Source organism: Bombina bombina, chromosome 1 (genome assembly GCF_027579735.1).
Source record: "Bombina bombina isolate aBomBom1 chromosome 1, aBomBom1.pri, whole genome shotgun sequence".
Classification (NCBI taxonomy): Eukaryota; Metazoa; Chordata; class Amphibia; order Anura; family Bombinatoridae; genus Bombina; species Bombina bombina.
In genome coordinates, this window is record NC_069499.1 from 1,100,853,731 (window position 1) to 1,100,878,515 (window position 24,785).

A 24,785-nucleotide genomic window follows, 5' to 3' on the forward strand; every position below is an offset into this window, starting at 1 on the left:
CTATAGCAGTTACAGACCTTAACAGCACATGCTGTGTGTAGTTTCTCTCTTGTGTTGTCAGATCTAGACACTCTATAGCAGTTACAGACCTTAACAGCACATGCTGTGTGTAGTTTCTCTCTTGTGTTGTCAGATCTAGACACTCTATAGCAGTTACAGACCTTAACAGCACATGCTGTGTGTGGTTTCTCTCTTGTGTTGTCAGATCTAGACACTCTATAGCAGTTACAGGCCTTAACAGCACATGCTGTGTGTGGTTTCTCTCTTGTGTTGTCAGATCTAGACACTCTATAGCAGTTACAGGCCTTAACAGCACATGCTGTGTGTGGTTTCTCTCTTGTGTTGTCAGATCTAGACACTCTATAGCAGTTACAGGCCTTAACAGCACATGCTGTGTGTAGTTTCTCTCTTGTGTTGTCAGATCTAGACACTCTATAGCAGTTACAGGCCTTAACAGCACATGCTGTGTGTAGTTTCTCTCTTGTGTTGTCAGATCTAGACACTCTATAGCAGTTACAGGCCTTAACAGCACATGCTGTGTGTGGTTTCTCTCTTGTGTTGTCAGATCTAGACACTCTATAGCAGTTACAGGCCTTAACAGCACATGCTGTGTGTAGTTTCTCTCTTGTGTTGTCAGATCTAGACACTCTATAGCAGTTACAGGCCTTAACAGCACATGCTGTGTGTAGTTTCTCTCTTGTGTTGTCAGATCTAGACACTCTATAGCAGTTACAGACCTTAACAGCACATGCTGTGTGTAGTTTCTCTCTTGTGTTGTCAGATCTAGACACTCTATAGCAGTTACAGGCCTTAACAACACATGCTGTGTGTAGTTTCTCTCTTGTGTTGTCAGATCTAGACACTCTATAGCAGTTACAGGCCTTAACAGCACATGCTGTGTGTGGTTTCTCTCTTGTGTTGTCAGATCTAGACACTCTATAGCAGTTACAGGCCTTAACAGCACATGCTGTGTGTGGTTTCTCTCTTGTGTTGTCAGATCTAGACACTCTATAGCAGTTACAGGCCTTAACAGCACATGCTGTGTGTAGTTTCTCTCTTGTGTTGTCAGATCTAGACACTCTATAGCAGTTACAGGCCTTAACAGCACATGCTGTGTGTAGTTTCTCTCTTGTGTTGTCAGATCTAGACACTCTATAGCAGTTACAGGCCTTAACAGCACATGCTGTGTGTAGTTTCTCTCTTGTGTTGTCAGATCTAGACACTCTATAGCAGTTACAGGCCTTAACAGCACATGCTGTGTGTAGTTTCTCTCTTGTGTTGTCAGATCTAGACACTCTATAGCAGTTACAGGCCTTAACAGCACATGCTGTGTGTGGTTTCTCTCTTGTGTTGTCAGATCTAGACACTCTATAGCAGTTACAGGCCTTAACAGCACATGCTGTGTGTGGTTTCTCTCTTGTGTTGTCAGATCTAGACACTCTATAGCAGTTACAGGCCTTAACAGCACATGCTGTGTGTGGTTTCTCTCTTGTGTTGTCAGATCTAGACACTCTATAGCAGTTACAGGCCTTAACAGCACATGCTGTGTGTGGTTTCTCTCTTGTGTTGTCAGATCTAGACACTCTATAGCAGTTACAGGCCTTAACAGCACATGCTGTGTGTGGTTTCTCTCTTGTGTTGTCAGATCTAGACACTCTATAGCAGTTACAGGCCTTAACAGCACATGCTGTGTGTGGTTTCTCTCTTGTGTTGTCAGATCTAGACACTCTATAGCAGTTACAGGCCTTAACAGCACATGCTGTGTGTAGTTTATCTCTTGTGTTGTCAGATCTAGACACTCTATAGCAGTTACAGGCCTTAACAGCACATGCTGTGTGTAGTTTCTCTCTTGTGTTGTCAGATCTAGACACTCTATAGCAGTTACAGACCTTAACAGCACATGCTGTGTGTAGTTTCTCTCTTGTGTTGTCAGATCTAGACACTCTATAGCAGTTACAGACCTTAACAGCACATGCTGTGTGTGGTTTCTCTCTTGTGTTGTCAGATCTAGACACTCTATAGCAGTTACAGGCCTTAACAGCACATGCTGTGTGTGGTTTCTCTCTTGTGTTGTCAGATCTAGACACTCTATAGCAGTTACAGGCCTTAACAGCACATGCTGTGTGTGGTTTCTCTCTTGTGTTGTCAGATCTAGACACTCTATAGCAGTTACAGGCCTTAACAGCACATGCTGTGTGTAGTTTCTCTCTTGTGTTGTCAGATCTAGACACTCTATAGCAGTTACAGACCTTAACAGCACATGCTGTGTGTAGTTTCTCTCTTGTGTTGTCAGATCTAGACACTCTATAGCAGTTACAGGCCTTAACAGCACATGCTGTGTGTAGTTTCTCTCTTGTGTTGTCAGATCTAGACACTCTATAGCAGTTACAGGCCTTAACAGCACATGCTGTGTGTAGTTTCTCTCTTGTGTTGTCAGATCTAGACACTCTATAGCAGTTACAGGCCTTAACAGCACATGCTGTGTGTGGTTTCTCTCTTGTGTTGTCAGATCTAGACACTCTATAGCAGTTACAGGCCTTAACAGCACATGCTGTGTGTGGTTTCTCTCTTGTGTTGTCAGATCTAGACACTCTATAGCAGTTACAGACCTTAACAGCACATGCTGTGTGTGGTTTCTCTCTTGTGTTGTCAGATCTAGACACTCTATAGCAGTTACAGGCCTTAACAGCACATGCTGTGTGTAGTTTCTCTCTTGTGTTGTCAGATCTAGACACTCTATAGCAGTTACAGACCTTAACAGCACATGCTGTGTGTAGTTTCTCTCTTGTGTTGTCAGATCTAGACACTCTATAGCAGTTACAGGCCTTAACAGCACATGCTGTGTGTAGTTTCTCTCTTGTGTTGTCAGATCTAGACACTCTATAGCAGTTACAGGCCTTAACAGCACATGCTGTGTGTGGGTGCTTTTTTTCTGTTTTTCAGCGTGCAGTAGACCAGTACATAACATTTTGTATTTGAGGGAATGTATGTAGTATGCCTTCTCTCCTTATCCTCCTTGTTGCAACTAAGGATATCTTCTAAATATTCAAAATATTTTTGTTGGATGAGCGAACTTTTTTCTTTTCTTTCAGGTTTACCTATAAGTACCTATGCTAAATACTGTTATCGTAAACTGCAGAAAGTCGCCATTACTGGAGGAAAAAAGGTAACCCCCCTTAATAATAAAAATAACCTTTACTTATAAAGCACCAACAGATTCTGAAACGCTATACACTGTAAAGTACATTCATGGGGTACATAATATTAACAAGTACAGTAGGGTAGGTTACATATGTGAGGGTTCATCACCACAGTGGTTAAATTGACAAACCTAAACAATTGGAGAAGAATGTCCTACCCTTGAGCACAGTCAATGATAGGAGCACTTATTCAAAGTGGCCTACAGGTAGAAGGGCTCTCAAGCTTACAATCTAAATGAGAAGGAGACACACAAGGGGAGAGGGAAGAACAATTAGAAACGTGGTTAAAGTAAATTATGGGTTAGAAAGAAGGAATCTGTAAATGGGAGAATGTGTGATAAGAGTAGCGGGAGGTAGATGCAAAGTACAGAATGATATTACAATGAAATGTAGGGAGCAATATAGGGAAAGTGAAGAAGTTATGTGACAGAATGAGCAACTGCAGTTAATCCTCCATTGCAATCAGATCATCAACTGTGATGGTTCCTCCTGAGAGCAATTAAGAGTGGTTATATAATGAGAGTAAACATCAGGGTGGCAGGTGGAAAGTGCTTTGTGAAATAGATTAACCCCTTAAGGACCAACGACGTACAGGGTACGTCCTACAAAAAAATGTCCTTAATGACCAAGGACATACCCTGTACGTCGTTGGTGTTTGAAAGCGGTGGAAGCGATCCTGATCACTTCCAGCTGCTTTCATGTTTTTGCAGTGATGCCTCGATATTGAGGCATCCTGCAATAACATTTTTTAGCAATCCGATGCAGAGAGAGCCACTAGATAGATTTCCATAGATTTCCCATGGTTTCAAGGTATCAATATTGTGTTACGTAATTAGGGGGGAGGGAGTCAGTGCCAATATTTTTCAAGCACTAATCACGGTTATGATGTCTGGTTCCACCCACCTTTACAAACACACTGTATCGCAATATAAAGAAATTGTTTTAAAGTTTATGCTATAGTGTCTTAATGTATGCACATAATGTATTATTCATATATGTTTTGACTTCACAGTCTTCCGCGATTCAGTACCTATAATATCATGTAAGGACCGATATCTTTCAAGCCCCATTCACAGGTTAAACGTTGCCGCTAGGCTGCATATTAATCAATAGTCCTTCCGGGCTGTGCATACTATTTTTAAACACTGCTGGATATTTGAGGAGAGAAATAGTGCCGATATTTTTCAGGCACATATTACAGCTACGGCTATAAGCCCCACCTACGCGTTTCGTCACTACGTAATTGTGATGAAACGCGTGGGGAATCTTTGGGGTTCATTCACAATAGGATACATGACTGATTGGCAGTGTTGCTAACTTTTAAGTGGGGCTTGAAAAATATTGGCCCACAATAAATGATAAATGGTTGCATCAACTGCCTGGGACTGTGAAGTTACATTATATGCATAATGTATTAGGCACAGATGCAGTGAAACTCATTACAATACATATATCTAAAAGTATTTAAGAGGGATAATTAAAAATAAGTGAAAGGGATTTCTCTTTGTAGTTAGTATTAGAAGCAACAGCATCTAGAAGCAGAATATCTAGACTGGTGTAATATTAACACAATTATAACTGAAATAGAGTATCCTCTCACATATACATATTACGGCAAAAGCCCCATGTCACTTTTTAACTCTTTCTTGACTTTTTCATTCCCTTGTATCTGTCTGTCATGTGATTAAGAGGCTGTCTGTAGTGGCTTACAAACAGGCATACTTTATAACATTTAAACCTCTAAATGTCTATTTATCTAAAAATGTTGGTTGTGCAAAGCTGGGGAATGGGTAGTAAAGGCATTGTCTACCTTTTTAAACAATAACAATTTCTGTGTAGACTGTCCCTTTAAGTTCAGAGGATATTTTGGCTGTTTCTGTGTCCATTTAATAAACTTTTACAATTTTGGCTGTGTGCATAGAATTGAATCTTAATGGTTAAACTGCTTAAGGAGATTTGTAAGATTGAAAGAGGAACCACGTGTGTTGGCGTGCACTGTTTAAAACAAATCCACTTTGCAGCCAGCAGGAATCAGAACAAAAATAACTATTAAAGTGCAAAGGGACACATTCCTGCACAGAAATATTTCACGTCTTTCCTATTCAACATTAGATTTTTTTTCCTGATGTTAATTTAGGCTGTGGTTTATTATTTGCTTTGGGATTGTTTCTGGTTTCCATTGTGGATAGAAACGTCCCCATGTAAGGACATGTTATTCATTTTCAACAGGTTTATATTTTACAATATAATTGTTTAATTTGCTCTAGAAACAGGCTTTCCCCCACAAAGCCACATAAATGCTATGTGGGCACCTATCTGGGTTATGCCCCCTTTCCTGGTATTTGAGGGGGAGAAAAAACAGCAACATGTTCAAGAAGTTTACCATTCTAGTATGGGATAGGCAATTTACATTTAAGTGTTTATATGTCAAAGCTTTTCTCATGCACATACTGTAGTGAGACTATTAAAAAAACTAAAGAGAACGTAGCAATTCAGGGATTTGATTTTGCTGTGAGCCTTTACTTTGAGCTTAAAGGGACAGTATTTACTCATTTTCATATAACTGCATGTAATAGACACTACTATAAAGAATAAGATGCACAGATACCGATATAAAAATCCAGTATAAAACTGTTTAAAAACTTACTTAGAAGCTCCCCCCCCCCTATATAAATAGATCTACAAAACATTTATGCAAAGAAAAAATGTGTATAATGTTCATTTAAAGGACCAGTAAATACAGCATATTTGCAAAAACAACAATTGAATGATAAAAGACAATGCAATAGTACTGTCTGAGTGAGTAGTAGTTTGTTTTCTGACAAATTTCAAAGTTATGCCTATTTCCACTCTTCCTGTATAATGTGACAGCCATCACCCTATCACAATTGCATATACGTTATGCATATTCTGTGATTTCTTGCACATGCTCAGTAGGAGCTGATGACTCAAAAAGTGTAAATATAAAAAAGACTGCACATTTCGTTAATGAAAGTACATTGGAAAGTTGTTTAAAACTGCATGTTCTATCTGAATCATGAAAGTTTAATTTTGACTTGAGTGTCCATTTAAAGGACCATTAGATACAGTAGAACTGCATATTCAAACAATACATAGTAAAATGGCAATGCAATAGCACTTACACTAATTTTTTAATGATCAATAGATTTTTTCCCCTAATATAAAAATGTCCTTTTAATTTGCTAGCTCCCTGTTTCAGGTTACAGCCATCACCCAATCACAGATTGCAAAGTCTTGTACATGCCCAGTAGGAGCTGGTGCCTCATAAAGCATACATATAAAACGAGACTGCCAAATTTGATAATGGAAGTAAATTGAAAAATAAACGGCATGCACTCTCTGAATATTGGTAGTTTAATTTTAGTGTCCTTTTAAATAATGAAACATTTTGTACTTTAGGACTCTGCATACTTGGTGCAATTATTCAAGTGTAGTTTAAAATCTAGTGAACAATATAAAGGGGAAAAAGTACAATTTGAAATGAAATGTTCAGCAGTAAATTTCAGATCCAACCAGAAGCTTTTCTGTTTCCTTTTTATCACATTACTGTTAAAGTGACATTTAACATTCATGAAACCCACATTATGGCATGTGCATTTGCCTTCCATACATGCTGCATTTCAACACCGTTTTATATTTTGTAATGGAAACTTAAAATGAGGATTATTTAGTTAAAAGGATGTGTTCTAATATAATCTCTGTGTGCTGCAAATAATGATAGCCCACTCAAAACTACTTGTGGCCAGCTTGTATTCTAAATTATTGTGTCATATAAAAACGGTATAGGAAAATTCATAGTGATTAAACTGATATGAAGGGGCAGACGCTCAACCTGTGTTATTTATAGACCTGCATTATTATTTTTTTAGGGCTTGAGAAAACCAACTGTGGAGGAGATAGATCAGGCTCGCAATGCCATCCTAACTCCATCTCTGTTTGGAAGCTCCTTAGAAGAAATTATGGAGCGGCAACGGGAGGTATATCCCAACCTCCAGCTGCCCTGGGTGCAGACTCGGCTCTCTCAGCAGGTGCTGGCTCTGGGGGGTGAGCGGACAGAGGGAATATTCAGGTATGCTGCACAAAAGGAACAAACCATGTGATTGTGACATGAGTGTGATCGGGACTGAAGACAGAACATTTCTAACAACAATGCACACATACAAATTATATATATATATATTTCTCCTGTTAAGTGTGGTCAGTCCACGGGTCATCATTACTTCTGGGATATTATCTCCTCCCCTACAGGAAGTGCAAGAGGATTCACCCAGCAGAGCTGCTATATAGCTCCTCCCCTCTACGTCACCTCCAGTCATTCTCTTGCACCCAACGAATAGATAGGATGTGTGAGAGGACTGTGGTGATTTTAATTAGTTTATTACCTTCAATCAAAAGTTTGTTATTTTATAATAGCACCGGAGTGTGTTATTCATTCTCTGGTAGAATTTGAAGAAGAATCTACCTGAGTTTTTTCTATGATTTTAGCCGGAGTAGTTAAGATCATATTGCTGTTTCTCGGCCATCTGAGGAGAGGTAAACTTCAGATCAGGGGACAGCGGGCAGATTAATCTGCAAGGAGGTATGTAGCAGTTTATTATTTTCTGACATGGAATTGATGAGAAAATCCTGCCATACCGTTATAATGTAAACTCAGCCTTAAATACAGTAGATGTATCTGGTATCAGGCTGTCATGTATGTATATTTTACACTTACAGTATTCTGGGGAATGGTACTTTACTGGATTTATACTGTATGCATAGACTTAACCTAATTTGCAGGGACTTGCAATAGGTTTTTAAATAACAATTAATTTATTGAGGTTAAACGTTTTTTGCTGGCATGTAAAATCGTTTATTTCTCTGAGGTACTGGGTGAAAAAATGTTTTGGGCACTGTTTTTTCCACTTGGCAATAGTTTTGTTTAAATTTAAGCAGTTTACTGATCTCTCTCACTGTTGTGTGAGGGGGAGGGGCCATTTTTGGCGCTTTTACTACGCATCAAAAAACTCAGTCAGAGGTTCATTTTCTTCCTGCATGATCCGGTTCATCTCTACAGATCTCAGGGATCTTCAAAGCTTGTTTTGAGGGAGGTAATCATTCACAGCAGAGCTGTGAAGATTGTAGTTGACTGTGATAAAAAACGTTTATTTGTGTATTTTTTCTGCTATCAGGGTTAGTTATCCTTTGCTAATGGGAACAATCCTTTGCTAAAATTGTATATTTCTTACAAAGATTTGATGCTATAATTTATTTATTTCAACTGTCATAATTTTTTCTGTGCTTCTTATAGGCACAGTTCGTTTTCATATTATTGTAAATTACTTGAAAAGCATTTCCAAGTTGCTAGTTAATTGCTAGTGTGTTAAACATGTCTGATTCAGAGGAAGATACATGTGCTATATGTGCTAATGCCAAAGTGGAGCCCAATAGAAATTTATGTACTAACTGTATTGATGCTACTTTAAATAAAAGTCAATCTGTACAAATTGAACATATTTCACCAAACAACGAGGGGAGAGTTATGCCGACTAACTCGCCTCACGTGTCAGTACCTGCATCTCCCGCTCGGGAGGTGCGTGATATTGTAGCGCCGAGTACATCTGGGCGGCCATTACAAATCACATTACAGGATATGGCTACTGTTATGACTGAAGTTTTGGCTAAATTACCAGAACTGAGAGGTAAGCGTGATCACTCTGGGGTGAGAACAGAGTGCGCTGATAATATTAGGGCCATGTCAGACACTGCGTCACAGGTGGCAGAACATGAGGACGGAGAACTTCATTCTGTAGGTGACGGTTCTGATCCAAACAGACTGGATTCAGATATTTCAAATTTTAAATTTAAGCTGGAAAACCTCCGTGTATTACTAGGGGAGGTATTAGCGGCTCTGAATGATTGTAACACAGTTGCAATACCAGAGAAAATGTGTAGGTTGGATAGATATTTTGCGGTACCGGCGAGTACTGATGTTTTTCCTATACCTAAGAGACTTACTGAAATTGTTACTAAGGAGTGGGATAGACCCGGTGTGCCGTTCTCACCCCCTCCGATATTTAGAAAAATGTTTCCAATAGACGCCACCACACGGGACTTATGGCAAACGGTCCCTAAGGTGGAGGGAGCAGTTCCTACTTTAGCTAAGCGTACCACTATCCCGGTGGAGGATAGCTGTGCTTTTTCAGATCCAATGGATAAAAAATTAGAGGGTTACCTTAAGAAAATGTTTGTTCAACAAGGTTTTATATTGCAACCTCTTGCATGTATTGCGCCTGTCACGGCTGCAGCAGCATTTTGGTTTGAGTCTCTGGAAGAGACACTTGAATCATCTACACTAGATGAGATTACACACAAACTTAAAGCCCTTAAGTTAGCTAACTCATTTATTTCAGATGCCGTAGTACATTTAACTAAACTTACGGCTAAGAATTCCGGATTCGCCATTCAGGCACGCAGAGCACTGTGGCTAAAATCCTGGTCAGCTGATGTTACTTCTAAATCTAAATTGCTTAATATACCTTTCAAAGGGCAGACCTTATTCGGGCCCGGGTTGAAAGAGATTATCGCTGACATTACAGGAGGTAAAGGCCATGCCCTGCCTCAGGACAAAGCTAAGGCTAGACAGTCTAATTTTCGTTCCTTTCGTAATTTCAAAGCAGGAGCAGCATCAACTTCCTCTGCACCAAAACAGGAAGGAGCTGTTGCTCGTTACAGACAAGGCTGGAAACCTAACCAGTCCTGGAACAAGGGCAAGCAGGCCAGGAAACCTGCTGCTGCCCCTAAGACAGCATGAATCGAGGGCCCCCGATCCGGGACCGGATCTAATGGGGGGCAGACTTTCTCTCTTCGCCCAGGCTTGGGCAAGAGATGTTCAGGATCCCTGGGCGTTAGAGATCATATCTCAGGGATACCTTCTGGACTTCAAATCCTCTCCCCCAAGAGGGAGATTTCATCTGTCAAGGTTGTCAACAAACCAAACAAAGAAGGAAGCGTTTCTACGCTGCGTACAAGATCTTTTATTAATGGGAGTGATCCATCCAGTTCCGCGGTCGGAACAAGGACAAGGGTTTTACTCAAATCTGTTTGTAGTTCCCAAGAAAGAGGGAACTTTCAGGCCAATCTTGGATTTAAAGATCCTAAACAAATTCCTAAGAGTTCCATCGTTAAAGATGGAAACTATTCGAACAATTTTGCCCATGATCCAAGAGGGTCAGTTCATGACCACAGTGGATTTAAAGGATGCTTACCTTCACATACCGATTCACAGAAATCATTACCGGTATCTAAGGTTTGCCTTTCTAGACAGGCATTACCAGTTTGTAGCTCTTCCATTCGGATTGGCTACGGCTCCAAGAATCTTCACAAAGGTTCTGGGTACTCTTCTGGCGGTACTAAGACCGCGAGGAATTTCGGTAGCTCCGTACCTAGACGACATTCTGATACAAGCTTCAAGCTTTCAAACTGCCAAGTCTCATACAGAGTTAGTACTGGCATTTCTAAGGTCGCATGGATGGAAGGTGAACGAAAAGAAGAGTTCTCTCTTTCCACTCACAAGAGTTCCCTTCTTGGGGACTCTGATAGATTCTGTAGAAATGAAGATTTACCTGACAGAAGACAGGTTAACAAAGCTTCAAAATGCATGCCGTGTCCTTCATTCCATTCAACACCCGTCAGTAGCTCAATGCATGGAGATGATCGGATTAATGGTAGCGGCAATGGACATAGTCCCCTTTGCACGCCTACATCTCAGACCGCTGCAATTGTGCATGCTAAGTCAGTGGAATGGGGATTACTCAGATTTGTCCCCCACTCTGAATCTGAATCAAGAGACCAGAAATTCTCTTCTATGGTGGCTTTATCGGCCACATCTGTCCAGGGGGATGCCATTCAGCAGGCCAGACTGGACAATTGTAACAACAGACGCCAGCCTACTAGGTTGGGGCGCTGTCTGGAATTCTCTGAAGGCTCAGGGACTATGGAATCAGGAGGAGAGTCTCCTTCCAATAAACATTCTGGAATTGAGAGCAGTTCTCAATGCCCTTCTGGCTTGGCCCCAGTTAACAACTCGGGGGTTCATCAGGTTTCAGTCGGACAACATCACGACTGTAGCTTACATCAACCATCAGGGAGGGACAAGAAGCTCCCTAGCAATGATGGAAGTATCAAAGATAATTCACTGGGCAGAGTCTCACTCTTGCCACCTGTCTGCAATCCACATCCCGGGAGTGGAGAACTGGGAGGCGGATTTCTTAAGTCGTCAGACTTTTCATCCGGGGGAGTGGGAACTTCATCCGGAGGTCTTTGCCCAAATACTTCGACGTTGGGGCAAACCAGAGATAGATCTCATGGCGTCTCGTCAGAACGCCAAGCTTCCTCGCTACGGGTCCAGATCCAGGGATCCGGGAGCGGTTCTGATAGATGCTCTGACAGCACCTTGGACCTTCAAGATGGCTTATGTGTTTCCACCCTTCCCGATGCTTCCTCGATTGATTGCCAGAATCAAACAGGAGAGAGCATCAGTGATTCTAATAGCACCTGCATGGCCACGCAGGACTTGGTATGCAGATCTAGTGGACATGTCATCCTGTCCGCCTTGGTCTCTACCTCTGAAACAGGACCTTCTGATCCAGGGTCCACTCAAACATCAAAATCTAACTTCTCTGAAGCTGACTGCTTGGAAATTGAACGCTTGATTTTATCAAAACGTGGGTTTTCTGAGCCAGTTATTGATACCTTAATACAGGCTAGGAAGCCTGTTACCAGAAGGATTTACCATAAAATATGGCGTAAATACTTATATTGGTGCGAATCCAAGAGTTACTCATGGAGTAAGGTGCTTATACGTGTATGAGTACTGTGAGTACGTGTATGAGTACTGTGAGTTCTTCAGGCAGTGGTTCCCTCCGTATAAAGAGCCTGCCTGTCCCTCCCGTCATCCGTGTACTTTTGCTTTGGTATTGGTATCCCAGAAGTAATGATGACCCGTGGACTGACCACACTTAACAGGAGAAAACAAAATTTATGCTTACCTGATAAATTCATTTCTCCTGTAGTGTGGTCAGTCCACGGCCCGCCCTGTTTTTTATGGCAGGCTAAAAAATTTTTGGATTATACTCCAGTCACCACTACACCCTTGGGCTTCTCCTTTCTCGTTGGTCCTTTGGTCGAATGACTGGAGGTGACGTAGAGGGGAGGAGCTATATAGCAGCTCTGCTGGGTGAATCCTCTTGCACTTCCTGTAGGGGAGGAGATAATATCCCAGAAGTAATGATGACCCGTGGACTGACCACACTACAGGAGAAATGAATTTATCAGGTAAGCATAAATTTTTTATATATATATATATATATATATATATATATATATATATATATATATATATATATATATATATACACGGAAGGGGACTGCACTCTCAGACCGGACCGGGTACACATCCCATGACCCTGCAACATGCTCAGCCCTGAGTGCTCACTGGCACTCACAGGAAGCTGTGCTGTCCCCAGAGTCACAGGCAGTTAACCCTAGACAGGTCTGGGTGCAAGAACCATAGGGAAAATTACAAAACAAATTAATACAAGACACAGAGAAAGTCTAGCACTCACAAGCTCTCAGCTAAGATTAAAAGCAAAAATGGAAAGGTTAGTTACCGCATCAGGCCAAATGGGACAAGCTCAGGTACCACGTCAAGTTTCTTTCCAAAAACCCTTGACCCTAAAACAGCCACACAATGCAAGCTCTCAATCCAAACAAACTGGGAACAAGTGAAGCGTTCACAGGCTTATGTAATCACCCCAGACATATACAAAACACGGAAGGGGACTGCACTCTCAGACCGGACCGGGTACACATCCCATGACTCTGCAACATGCTCAGCCCTGGGTGCTCACTGGCACTCACAGGAAGCTGTGCTGTCCCCAGAGACACAGGCAGTTAACCCCAGACAGGTCTGGGTGCAAGAACCATACGGAAAATTAAAAAACAAATTAATACAACACACAGAGAAAGTCCAGCACTCACTTACAAGCTCTCAGCTAAGATTAAAAGCAAAAATAGAAAGGTTAGTTACCGCATTTGGCCAAATGGGACAAGCCCAGGTACCACGTCAAGGTCCTTTCCAAAAACCTGGGACCCTAAAACAGCCACACAATGCAGAGTGCCAGTGAGCACCCAGGGCTGAGCATGTTGCAGGGTCATTGGATGTGTACCCGGTCCAGTCTGAGAGTGCAGTCCCCTTCCGTGTTTGTATATGTCTGGGGTGATTACATAAGCCTGTGCACCCTTCACTTGTTCCCAGTTTGTTTGGATTGAGAGCTTGCATTGTGTGGCTGTTTTAGGGTCCCAGGTTTTTGGAAAGGACCTTGACGTGGTTCCTGGGCTTGTCCCATTTGGCCAAATGCGTCATAAACCCATTGCAAGCCCTGTCTGAAGTTATAGGATATCTTATCATTTTTGTTATGTATACTCACAGTACTCATACACGTATAAGCAATCCCATTGTATCATCATAAGGATTATTTTGATACCTAACATGACATGCCTGTCATATTTAGTCATCCAGTAACATAGAGGTGATTAAAAAATGTCAAAGTATCCTAGAGTGTCACCTTTTGATCAACCTCAGGTTTTTGTCTTGATAAGGACATTATTTTCTGTTGACAGGTTGGCCCATAAAAATAATTCTGCCGAGAAGAGCAGATTGCACCTTGTATCTGGTTTTCCAGATGTTGGTAATAAAAAACATTTTTCCCAAAACCTTGCCTTTTTTTTTTTAACTGATATGGAGTTGTAAATAGACAGACATAGAAATACAGGTCATAAGAAAAGAAAGAAAAAATAACAACCTGACAAATTATGAGCTGCCCCATGTTAACTTTATTTACTGGTTCATGATATTTTCGAGAATAATGTAATATCCTAACCCCCATTTCCTGATGATGTAAAATATAGAACAACATAAACATTAATTGTAAATGTACATCCAATTTACTAGAAATAAAATAACTAAATATTTCTTGGGTTTCAAGTACACAGGTAAGATCTATAAAGGCTTTCTGTTCTGTTTTTTGTAGAATTCCTGGGGACATTGATGAAGTGAATGCACTAAAAGTGCAGGTGGAACAGTGGAAAATTCCAGATAACCTTTCGGATCCAACTGTTCCTGGTACGTATATTATATGTAACATATTTGCCTTTTGTGGCACTAATACTCATTCTGAAGGGAATCTTTAGCTATTTGTTTTTCAATTAACACCACTTGAAGGGAGTTGAAAGTCACACATGCATATTCAGGATTTAGATAAATAATTTTTACATACATTTGAATTTCTGTTGTCAGGTGCACTTCTTCCTCTTTTTTTCCTCTTAATATGAGGAGAGTCCACGGCTTCATTCCTTACTTGTGGGACTACTGAACCTGGCTACCAGGAGGAGGCAAAGACACCCCAGCCAAAGCCTTAAATACCTCCCCCACTTCCCTCATCCCCCAGACATTCTTTGCCTTTCGTCACAGGAGGTTGGCAGAGAAGTGTCAGAAGATTTCAGAGTAGTTCCTTAGGAAGAGTACCTGCCCTTCGAGATGGGACTGAAGTTTTAAGTAGTCTTGTCAGCCTCTCAGTGAGAGCATTGACGAAAGTCTGGAGATGCAGGGAGAGTCTTTCTGCGAACCCATTCAGACTCATATTAACAGCTCCTTAAGCAATCAGTGTTGATAAGTTTCACTGCTTGCTTTCTTCACTCAAGTCTCTGTCAGAAGTGCTGCTACAATCTGTCAAACTTGAAGGACCGTGTCACTGTTCCACGGCATAAATTCCGGTAAGATAGTTTCGTTATTTTACACACGTTAACGATAGAAGACAGGGTCACAGTGGGACTCCTTTATCTTTATGGAATCAAGGGTTAATATCTCCTGAGGAGGATTATTGAACAGTGGGGCTTTTAATCATATTTGTTATGTGATTTCGACTGCTTATGTGTAAGAACGTTTGGGCTCTTAGGCTGATGCAGAACGTAGAGGTTATTTTCATTTTAAGAGCTGCGCAGTTTCTTTATATTAAGCTTGCACATTTTTTCCTTAGCAGGGGCAGGTCCTGCATGAGCACCATGTGACCGGCAATGGTCACGATTTTTTCACCGCTTCTGATTCTGACCCGGTGTCTGCAGAGAGGAGCATCTTCTCTATCTGTCATAGGAGGTGGTGAGTGCCCCAGCCATTGGGGGTATAAGGTGCCAGTTGTTTTTCCTTTCTATAATTTGATATAGACAAGTTATGGAGGATTCTGATAATTTAGAGGGGGATCCCTCCGATACAGAATTTGATACCTGTGTATATTGTGAGGAGGCCAGGGTAATCGAGCCCTCTCAATTATGTTCCATATGCCGCAATAGAGTGTTCTCATCAACCAATGTTGAGATGTTAGAGACCACTGAGCCATCCGCCTCTGAGGACTCTTCGTCCAGTGAGGTGTGTTCCCTAGATTCTGTTCCTACATATGCAGTTTTCCCAAGTTCCGACCCTCCTTCGCCTGTAAGGAGTTTGTTTCCACCAGAGGTTACTACGCAGTTCCGCATGGCCATCTCTATGGCCTTAGCGAGGTTACCTATTCCTGCTATGCGCAAGCGAAGGGTTATTCCGGGTTCTACTGCCCAAGGACATTCGTGTAAAATAATGATTGTGTCTGATCAGTCCTCTAGGGATGCGGTTCCCTCTGAGGCTTCAGAGGGAGAACCTCCAGGGTCAGAGTCTGCTGACTTGGGTCCTCCAACTGCTGAGGGCTTATCATTTAGATTGACACGCCTGCGTTTACTTCTGAGAGAGGTTTTGGTGATGTTAGAGGTTTCCAGTACTGCTCCGTCAGTTGAATCTTAGTCCTCTAAATCAGATAATGATCTTAACTAAGACGAGTGGAGGATGGTGATATTCCTTGTCGTCTTGTTTTACTTTTTGTTTTATCGTTTATTTAGAATCCCAGTACCGAGCTCTATGGGGGGTTGTGTCGCATGACAGTCAGGACCTGTTTGTGTTTACATACTCCTTTTCAGCTTATCTCTTGTGGGCGATTGCCTTTTTTCTTTTTCTTTGCTATTCCGTTCCAGATAGTTTTTTTTATTTTTTTGAGCTCTTGATTGTTTTAGAAACTCTTCTTAGAAAGGCATCACATGGGATTTTTGATACTATCGACTTTGAGGGTCGAGATTGTTGGAGACTTCTGGTGGAAGCTTATAGATTTCTGCTCGGGGTGATAGTTCCCCCGATATTTTCGAGGAAAATTTTAAGCCTCAGAGCTTAATTTCTTTAATTTGATTGGGAGTTTCCTTCTGATTATTCCTTTGGTTCCTCAGCGAGCATTCTGCTTGGAGGATTTGGTCTTATGGGTTTGTACCAGTTGGGACCTCTGTGAGGAGACCTTCTTTTGAAAAAGGACAGTTCCTCCTGCTAAACGGCGGGGTCTTGTGTTTGGTGGTGGGCGGAAGCCCACCTCGGCTCATTTGCCAGCAACCCTCTCTATGAGCGTACTCTTCAGTTTCGGATTTCCCCTACAATCATTCCCTACTCGAATGTTTGTGTCGGTTAGGGAAGCCGATCAGGCTTTCAAGGCGTCAGTGTTAGCTCCACCGCTTCTGTAGCAGAAGGTGGGTGTGAACCCAGGTGGAGCTTCGGCCTTTTCATCCTGAATATGCTAGACGTCTAGCATTCCTTAGAGATTTCTTTTAACCTTCTTCTCTTCGGCAATGTCGCTCTTTGTTGTGGATGGCTGATCCTAGCAGGAGCAGACGTCAGTGAGACGGTTTGCTCCGTGTATATCTAGAGTTGTCGCAGTTTAGTGGCTTCGGCTCCATGGACCTTGTTCAGGGATCTGCTGGAGCAGGGTCCTTGCGTTCATCACAACCTGGACTCTCTGAGGCTGACTGCGTGGAATTGAATGCTTAGTCTTAGCCAAGAGAGGTTTTTTTCTTAAAGAATGTTGTTAATCTCGTTCTAGCTCATAAGCCGGTGTATAGTGGCATCTATCATAAGGGGTGCAGGACCTACTTATTCTGGTATGTAGAGCGGGGATTCTCCTGGCATAAGGCCAGGTTTTCCAGGATCCATTCCTTTCTCTAGGATGCTCTGGGGAAGGGCCTTCTGTTAGCTCCCTTAGGGGACAGATTTTGGCCCTATCTGTTTTACTGCTTGAGAGGCTCACAGAGCTTCCAGATGTCCAGTCTTGTTCAGGCTTTGACTAGATCAGGCCTGTGTTTAGATCTAGTGCTCCTGCTTGGAGTTTATATCTTGTTCTAAGTTTTGCAGAAGGCTCCATTTGGGCTTTTTTTCTCTACTGGCTATTGCTTCAGCGCACAGAGTGTCTGAGATGGCTGCCTTGCAATGTGAGGTTAGGTTTCCTTCCTATGGTTGTTTTAGTTCGCAAACATCAATCAGGAGATTGTTGTTCCTTCCTTGTCTCCTAATCCTCCTCCTTCAAAGGAGTGGTTATTTCATTACTTGGATGTGGTTCGGGCCTTGACGTTCTATATTCAGGCTACAGAGGAGTTTTGTCATACTACTTCCTTGTTTGTGTCTATTCTGGGAAGCGTAAGGGGCAGGAAGCCTCGTCCACTTCCTTGGTTTTCTGGTTGAGGAGCATGTTCGCTTAGCTTATAGAGTCAACGGGACACAAGCCTCCTCAGAGGATTAAGGCTCATTCAACTAGAGCTGTGGCTCCCTCTTGGGTTTTGAGAATGAGGCCTTTAGGGATCAGATTTGTAGGGCAAACTACCTGGTCTTCCTTACATATTAATTTCAAAATTTTACATATTTGGCATTTTTGCTTCGGCAGAAGCAGCTTTTGGGACATTGAAGACTGCCTCTAATCTGAATGCATTTTGACCAATAGAGGGCATTAGTTCATGTGTTTCATATAAATAACATTGAGCTCATGCACGTTAAGTTACCCTGAAGCCAGCACTGATTGGCAAAAATGCATGTCTGTCAAAAGAACTGAAATAAGGGGGCAATCTGCAGAGGCTTATATACAAGGTAATCACAGAGGTAAAAAGTGTATTTCTATAACAGTGTTGATTATGCAAAACTGGGGAATGGGTAATAAAGGGATTATCTTTCTTTTTAAACAACAACAATTCAGCTGTTGACTGTTCCTTTAAGAAGGAAAACATATATTATGCTTACCAGATAATTTCCTTTCCTTCTGTATGATGAGAGTCCACGGCCCCCGCCCCCCACCCGAATTCTCCGTTGGGCGGACTTAAATTTGGTTTTGTTCTTCTGGCACCATTTATACCCTGATATTTCTCCTACTGTTCCTTGCTCCCTCGGCAGAATGACTGGGGGAGGTATTTAAAGCCTTTGGCTGGGGTGTCTTTGCCTCCTGCTGGTGGCCAGGTTCTGTATCCCCACAAGTAAGGAATGAAGCTGTGGACTCTCCTCATACAGAAGGAAAGGAAATTATCTGGTAAGCATAATTTGTTTTTTTAAAACTTTTTCATGACTCGTTTTCATGACAGAATATCTAGGTAGGCTACATATATCTTCAGCACTAAATGTATAACATTGTTATAAGTATTATTGCAAACACTGAGAGCTCAAGAAGTATGATAAAAGAGCTATAAAGGATACCAGGAGAAAGCAGAAAGGTGATAAAATAATAAATACAACTGAACTGGAAAGATATTTTTGTTTTATTTTACATGCTCTGAATTCTGAAAGTTTGACTTCCATGTCCCTAAGGTATCTAGGGATAGTTTGGATATTAGAACCGTGTGGTGCTGTGTATTAGCATGTATGCTTAAAAACCACATACATGTATTTAGCGCACTGCAGACTGACCCAAATAAACACGCTTATCACACATGGATACCCACACAGACTAACCCAAATAAACACGCTGATTACACATGTATACCCACACAGACTAACTCAAATAAACACGCGGATCACAAACGTATACTCACACAGACTAACCCAAATAAACACACGGATACTCACACAGACTAACCCAAATAAACACGCGGATCACACACGGATACTCACACAGACTAACCCAAATAAAGACGCGGATCACACACGGATACCCACACAGACTAACCCAAATAAACACACTGATCACACATGGATACTCACACAGACTAACCCAAAGAAACACGCAGATCACACAAGGAAACTCACACAGACTAACCCAAATAAACACGCTGATCACACAGACTAACCCAAATAAACACACTGATCACACACACGGATACCCACACAGACTAACCCAAATAAACACGCTGATCACATACACGGATACCCACACAGACTAACCCAAATAAACACGCTGATCACACACGGATACCCACACAGACTAACCCAAATAAACACGCTGATCACACACACAGATACCCACACAGACTAACCCAGAGAGATCACATGTCCTAAGAACTGGGATCTATATTTATCTTCTTTAAGAAACTTGGAATATCTAACCATTTTTATTTATTTTTTTCATAGCGTCCCTCTTGAAGCTGTGGTATCGAGAGTTGGAGGAGCCGCTTATACCACAGCAGTTTTACAAACAGTGTATTAGTAACTATGAAAACCCTGATGCCGCAGTATCTGTGGTTCAGCAACTTCCAGAACTAAACAGACTGGTGCTCTGCTACCTTATTCACTTCCTCCAGGTACTTAAACCATTGACTCTGAAAAGATGCTATTATAATGCCCATGTATGTATCTGTATATATTGTAAAATGATTTTAATAGCTTTTAATTTGTATATAGTTAAAAATGATCAGTTGCAAAAAAATTGCAGACAGATTAGCCCATTTGAAAAACTAGGTCATGCCTGCTACAAGCTTTTCATTAAATCTGCAGCAAGCTCAGATTTTACCCTTTACAATACATAACCCTGTTAAGCAGTGGGGTAGGCACCAGACGGCCTTTAGGTTTCCATTCTGGGATTCCCTTGACTTCTTAAGAAGGGCTAACTCTCTATAGTACAGATATTCTAATTTTTTTTCCAAGAACATATTTACTGTTGTGTCCCTTGTGACAGCCCATGAAGCAGGTGATTCATTACATTTAGGCTTAATTGAAGCCACCGCTTGCAGATGAGCAGATACTTTAAGCAAATGATTAGCTGGGACCCCTTGTTCTGACCACTAATTTGTCTCTTTGGTTCTTTATATATTGTCACAGAGATTAAGATTAACTCAGATACTCAAAGCTGCTAAATAATATTGCTTCAGACTTGATGAAGACAGGAACCTTTGTAAAGCCTGTATTTTAATGCAAAATGTTTGCCCAGTCACTCCATACTATAGTTTCTATACACAAACATTTAGAACAACCATAAAAAGCAAGGCTTAAGATATTTATATGACCATCTTTGACTGGAACCAAAACATTACCAAAGTAAAAGTAACTCTGTTAAGGAAAGGGTGAAGTATAATGTTCTGATATTTTTTTTTTTTTTATGGATTATGATGAAGGTTGGACAGTGCTAAGGAGTAGTGGAGATTATAAACAAAATGCCGAGCACAATATATTTATCTCTAACACCTTGTAATTACAAGACATTTCTGCTTAATATGAAATAGTTATAGAGTAATACCAAATTGCTATGAATATTTCTATAGTTAAACAGAATATTAAGTATTGTTATATAATTTCAAATCGTCTTCTCCCAACGCTCAGATCTTTTCACAACCATCTAAAGTGGGCACGACAAAGATGGACGTCAATAACCTTGCTATGGTGATGGCACCCAACTGCTTAAGGTGCCAGTCAGACGATCCCAGGATCATATTCGAGAACACTCGCAAGGAGATGTCCTTCCTGAGGATGTTGATTGTGCACCTGGACACCAGTTATGTCAGGGATCTGCTCTAAGTGAAGAATTAAGAGCATGTCCTCTGTGTGTGTGTATGTGTATATGTATGTGTATATATATATATATATATATATATATATATATATATATATCCTCTAGTTTTATTTGCTTAAGAACAGATGAGTAGTTTCTCTACGGACAATTTTAATAAGGAAGAGTGATTCACATCTCTGCACTATTTCAGCTGTATTTTTATCCATAGACTATGTCACTGTAATTGTATTATAAAGTTCATATGATTACTGCAGTCTTCTTCAGACAGTATAAATGTGGGCTGTACCTTATTCGCTCTTAAAGCACTGTGAAACAAAAGTCATATTTTGCTGAAATCTCAGTGATAGCAAGAGAACTGTGCCAACGTCAGCAGGATTCATTCTTAAAATATCAAGCAGTAAAAAAACAAATGTTATAGTATGTGTGAAACAGAATTTGTAGAGAAACTGCATCTCATAATATTTTACTTTTTGAATATGGTGTTGTAAACCCTGCTTCGGATGTTCAGCTCTAAGAGCGCATTCACTCTGATGAATCCTTAAGAAAGGCTTTAAAAACTATTATAGAATATGTTTTTAAGTTTAAACATCAACATAAATAATTTGGCACACATTACTTTTTTATGCAGTGTGTTTGTTTTCATTTTATTGTAGCAATCTTTAATTTTTTATTTATAATGTATTTTTACCTAATCTCCTATCCTCTAAGCTTAGTAGTAAATTGTATACGATGTGCAGGTTTAATATCAGAATATCAGTTGTTAACATGGTCGTGCTTGTTGTTCAGTTCTTAAGTCAGTAATTGTTTCCTTCTGGTTAAAATTACCTGTGTTAAAGAGCTTAAGGATACACAGAAGGAAAAGCTTATTTTCTCTGTCTCTCTTTAAAAAAAGGCTCCTATGTCCTCATCCAAGAAGACAAAAGTAATATAAAAATGTGATTTATATTTGTAGTAAGTGTAATAATTTAAAACCAAGCATAAAAGAGTGTTAAAAACTCCTGCAAAATGCAGTTTTCCTTTTTTTTTTTTTTTTTTTTTTATCTTTTCATCTTTTTTACTTACTGCCATGTTTTGACATCTGGTAAGTACAGATTTACTGCTTGGCAATTGATTTTCAGTATCAGAAATTGTCACATGCAGAGACATAAAACATAGAATCTGAAGACTTCCTGTATATTTACTGTATATTCCTGAGTTGCTGTAAAATGCTCTTTAGTGGACATATAAATCTGTTTCAGATCAGTTTAACAAGTGTATTATCAGTGGTTTAGGATACTAAAATATAAATATGATCAGTGCATATTTATTTAAGAGTATTTGGCTCTCAAATGTATATTGTGGGACAAATGACCCACATATTTTTGTTATATACCGTTGAAAAGCAACTACCAAAGAGCTGGGGGAAATATCACTACCATTTATAGTCAGTGGCGAAACTACCATTCAGAAGAGATAAAGCTATATTTTTCCTGCCGTGTGTGCATGTATACACGCACATTCATACACATTTTGTACCTACTTAGAAAGTCACTTAAACTGCCTTCCTTGATTTTGGAATTAATTCAGTTACCTTGCCACAATAACTTTCATGGATATAGTATTTAAGCTTTGAAACCTTATAAAGTAAGGCATATAATTCCATAAAGAAAATATATCAAATTCTCATTTTATACTGTGATTTAAGTGCTCAGTTATGTTGACCCTAAGCCACTGTTTAGCTCTGTGTTTGTTTGTTTTTAATATAACTGTTTAAAGGAATATCTTGAAGAGATATGGATGCAATGCTTGTAACTAATATTTAATTCCGGTGTGTTGGTTAATTGGTTGGTTCTTTGGAAAACCAAATGAAACATTGTTTTTATATATATATATATATATATATATATATATATATATATATATATATATATATATATATATTGTATAATTGCTTTTACTTTTTGTGAATGATGATAAAACCTTTTTTGTCTTCGATTGTTGTAGTTAGAATGGTTTTTCTTTTTCCTACAAAATGTTATTTATACATTGTTTTTGTTTTTTGTTTATATTTTTTTTTGTGTGTGTGTCAGCTTAAATTCAAGTACAATTTTCACCAGTTTAATATTTGTGGTAAGAGGAAATATCACATACCTTTTTGTTAAGAAAATGTAAGTAATGTCTTTTTTGATAGGAGAGGGTTACACAAAAAGTTTCTTTAAATTTGCCCTTTTATTAAGTGCTTTTTTTATATAAAAAAAAGGGAAGTAGAATGTCACAGGACATTCTTATACTGATACCTATTGCCTCGAGATGCCTTTATTTTACAAATGTGAACGTCCTCTGGCGTGATTGCAAAATGTTTATTTTTATACCATCTACAAGAAAAAGGCTACTCATAGATCTGTTTAATTTATATGTCTTTTTTTCTACCGAGATTTGAGGGTTGTCCCCACATGTAGAATTGCTGATGGTTAAATTAACTGTATCTTTTGCAATTAACATATTGATTACCTGTTCTTACAGGGTTATATCATGCCTCATCACCCTGATTTCTTAGTGTGCTAACATATAACGAGAAAACCAAGCATAATGTCATTCCATCTAATTTAATTCTGTTTCATAGGGAAAGGCAAACATTAAAGGGGCATGAAATCCAAACATTTTCTTTCATGGTTTAGACAGAGCATACCATTTTTAACAACTTTGCAATTTACTTCTATTATTTAATTTGCTTCCTTCTCTTGTTATCCTTTGCTGAAATGTTTATCTAGGAAAGCTCATCAGCAGCAGAGAACCTAGGTTCTAGCTGCTGATTGGTGGTTGCATATATATATATATCGATTGTGATTGGCTCACCCATGAGTTCAGTTTAAAACAATTAGTGCATTGCTGCTCCTTCAACAAATGATACCAAGAGAATGAAACAAATTAGATAATAGAAGTAAATTAGAAAGTTGTTTAAAATTGTATTCTCTATCTAAATCATAAAAGAAAAAAATAGGGTTTCATATCCCTTTAAAGTTAAATATTTTGTATAGTTTTATACTATGATGTATAAGTCACTGTGTATATAGAATTTTAAATCTATGAATTTTTCTTTTATTAGTCATGTTGGTTTTTATTTACCATTGTGCTTTAAATTCCATATGAGCAGAATGAGGTTAAAATAAGAGCATACAACTTTCAGATCCTAGATACAGTTTTGCCTGATTAAAACAAACTTGTTTTTCTGATATCTGAAGTTTGCTTTGTGTTAATTTTGAAACTGTTACGCTACTGGGTCAAATAACAGCACTATAAATATCCTGGCAAGATTTTGAAATGGTCTGTATCTTGCTTTTTCAGGACAATTGTGCTATAAATGACACTACACTGGACCGTTTGCTTTAAGTTATACAAATGTTAAACCACTTTTTTTCTGCTTTTGTACATTGTGAATTCTAATAATAAAAAAAGACTTTATGGTGTCAACAGTTGCAAGCGTCTTTCATCATTTAAAATAGCACCTTTAATATAAACTATTATATTAAATGGGCTACATTTAATATAATAGCAGTGTATGCTTTTGATGTCTTTTGTTCTAACTCCTCACCACATTGCTGTTATAAAACATTTGTGCTCTTTGCATTTCAATTTTTATTTAAAAATATTTCTGCAAGATCTGTAAACAAATCAAATGTGTTTTCTTCACAACACAACATGATTTTCAGAGGTGAGTGCACAGGGT

General features: G+C 39.7%; 1 protein-coding gene across 3 annotated transcripts in view; it reads left to right on the forward strand.

Annotated features, from left to right (window-relative positions):
• The window catches only part of LOC128643557 (rho GTPase-activating protein 39), a 231,139-nt gene extending 206,610 nt beyond the window's left edge, over positions 1 to 24,529 (forward strand). For all 3 annotated transcript variants that reach the window (XM_053696430.1, XM_053696479.1, XM_053696538.1), the window contains 5 exons: positions 3,093 to 3,166; positions 7,091 to 7,290; positions 14,294 to 14,385; positions 19,705 to 19,874; positions 20,890 to 24,529. In XM_053696430.1, the coding sequence (XP_053552405.1) occupies positions 3,093 to 3,166; positions 7,091 to 7,290; positions 14,294 to 14,385; positions 19,705 to 19,874; positions 20,890 to 21,084 (731 nt within the window). In that variant the 3' untranslated portion in view covers positions 21,085 to 24,529. The remainder of the gene's footprint in view (positions 1 to 3,092; positions 3,167 to 7,090; positions 7,291 to 14,293; positions 14,386 to 19,704; positions 19,875 to 20,889) is intronic.
• Positions 24,530 to 24,785: the final 256 nt, after the last annotated feature.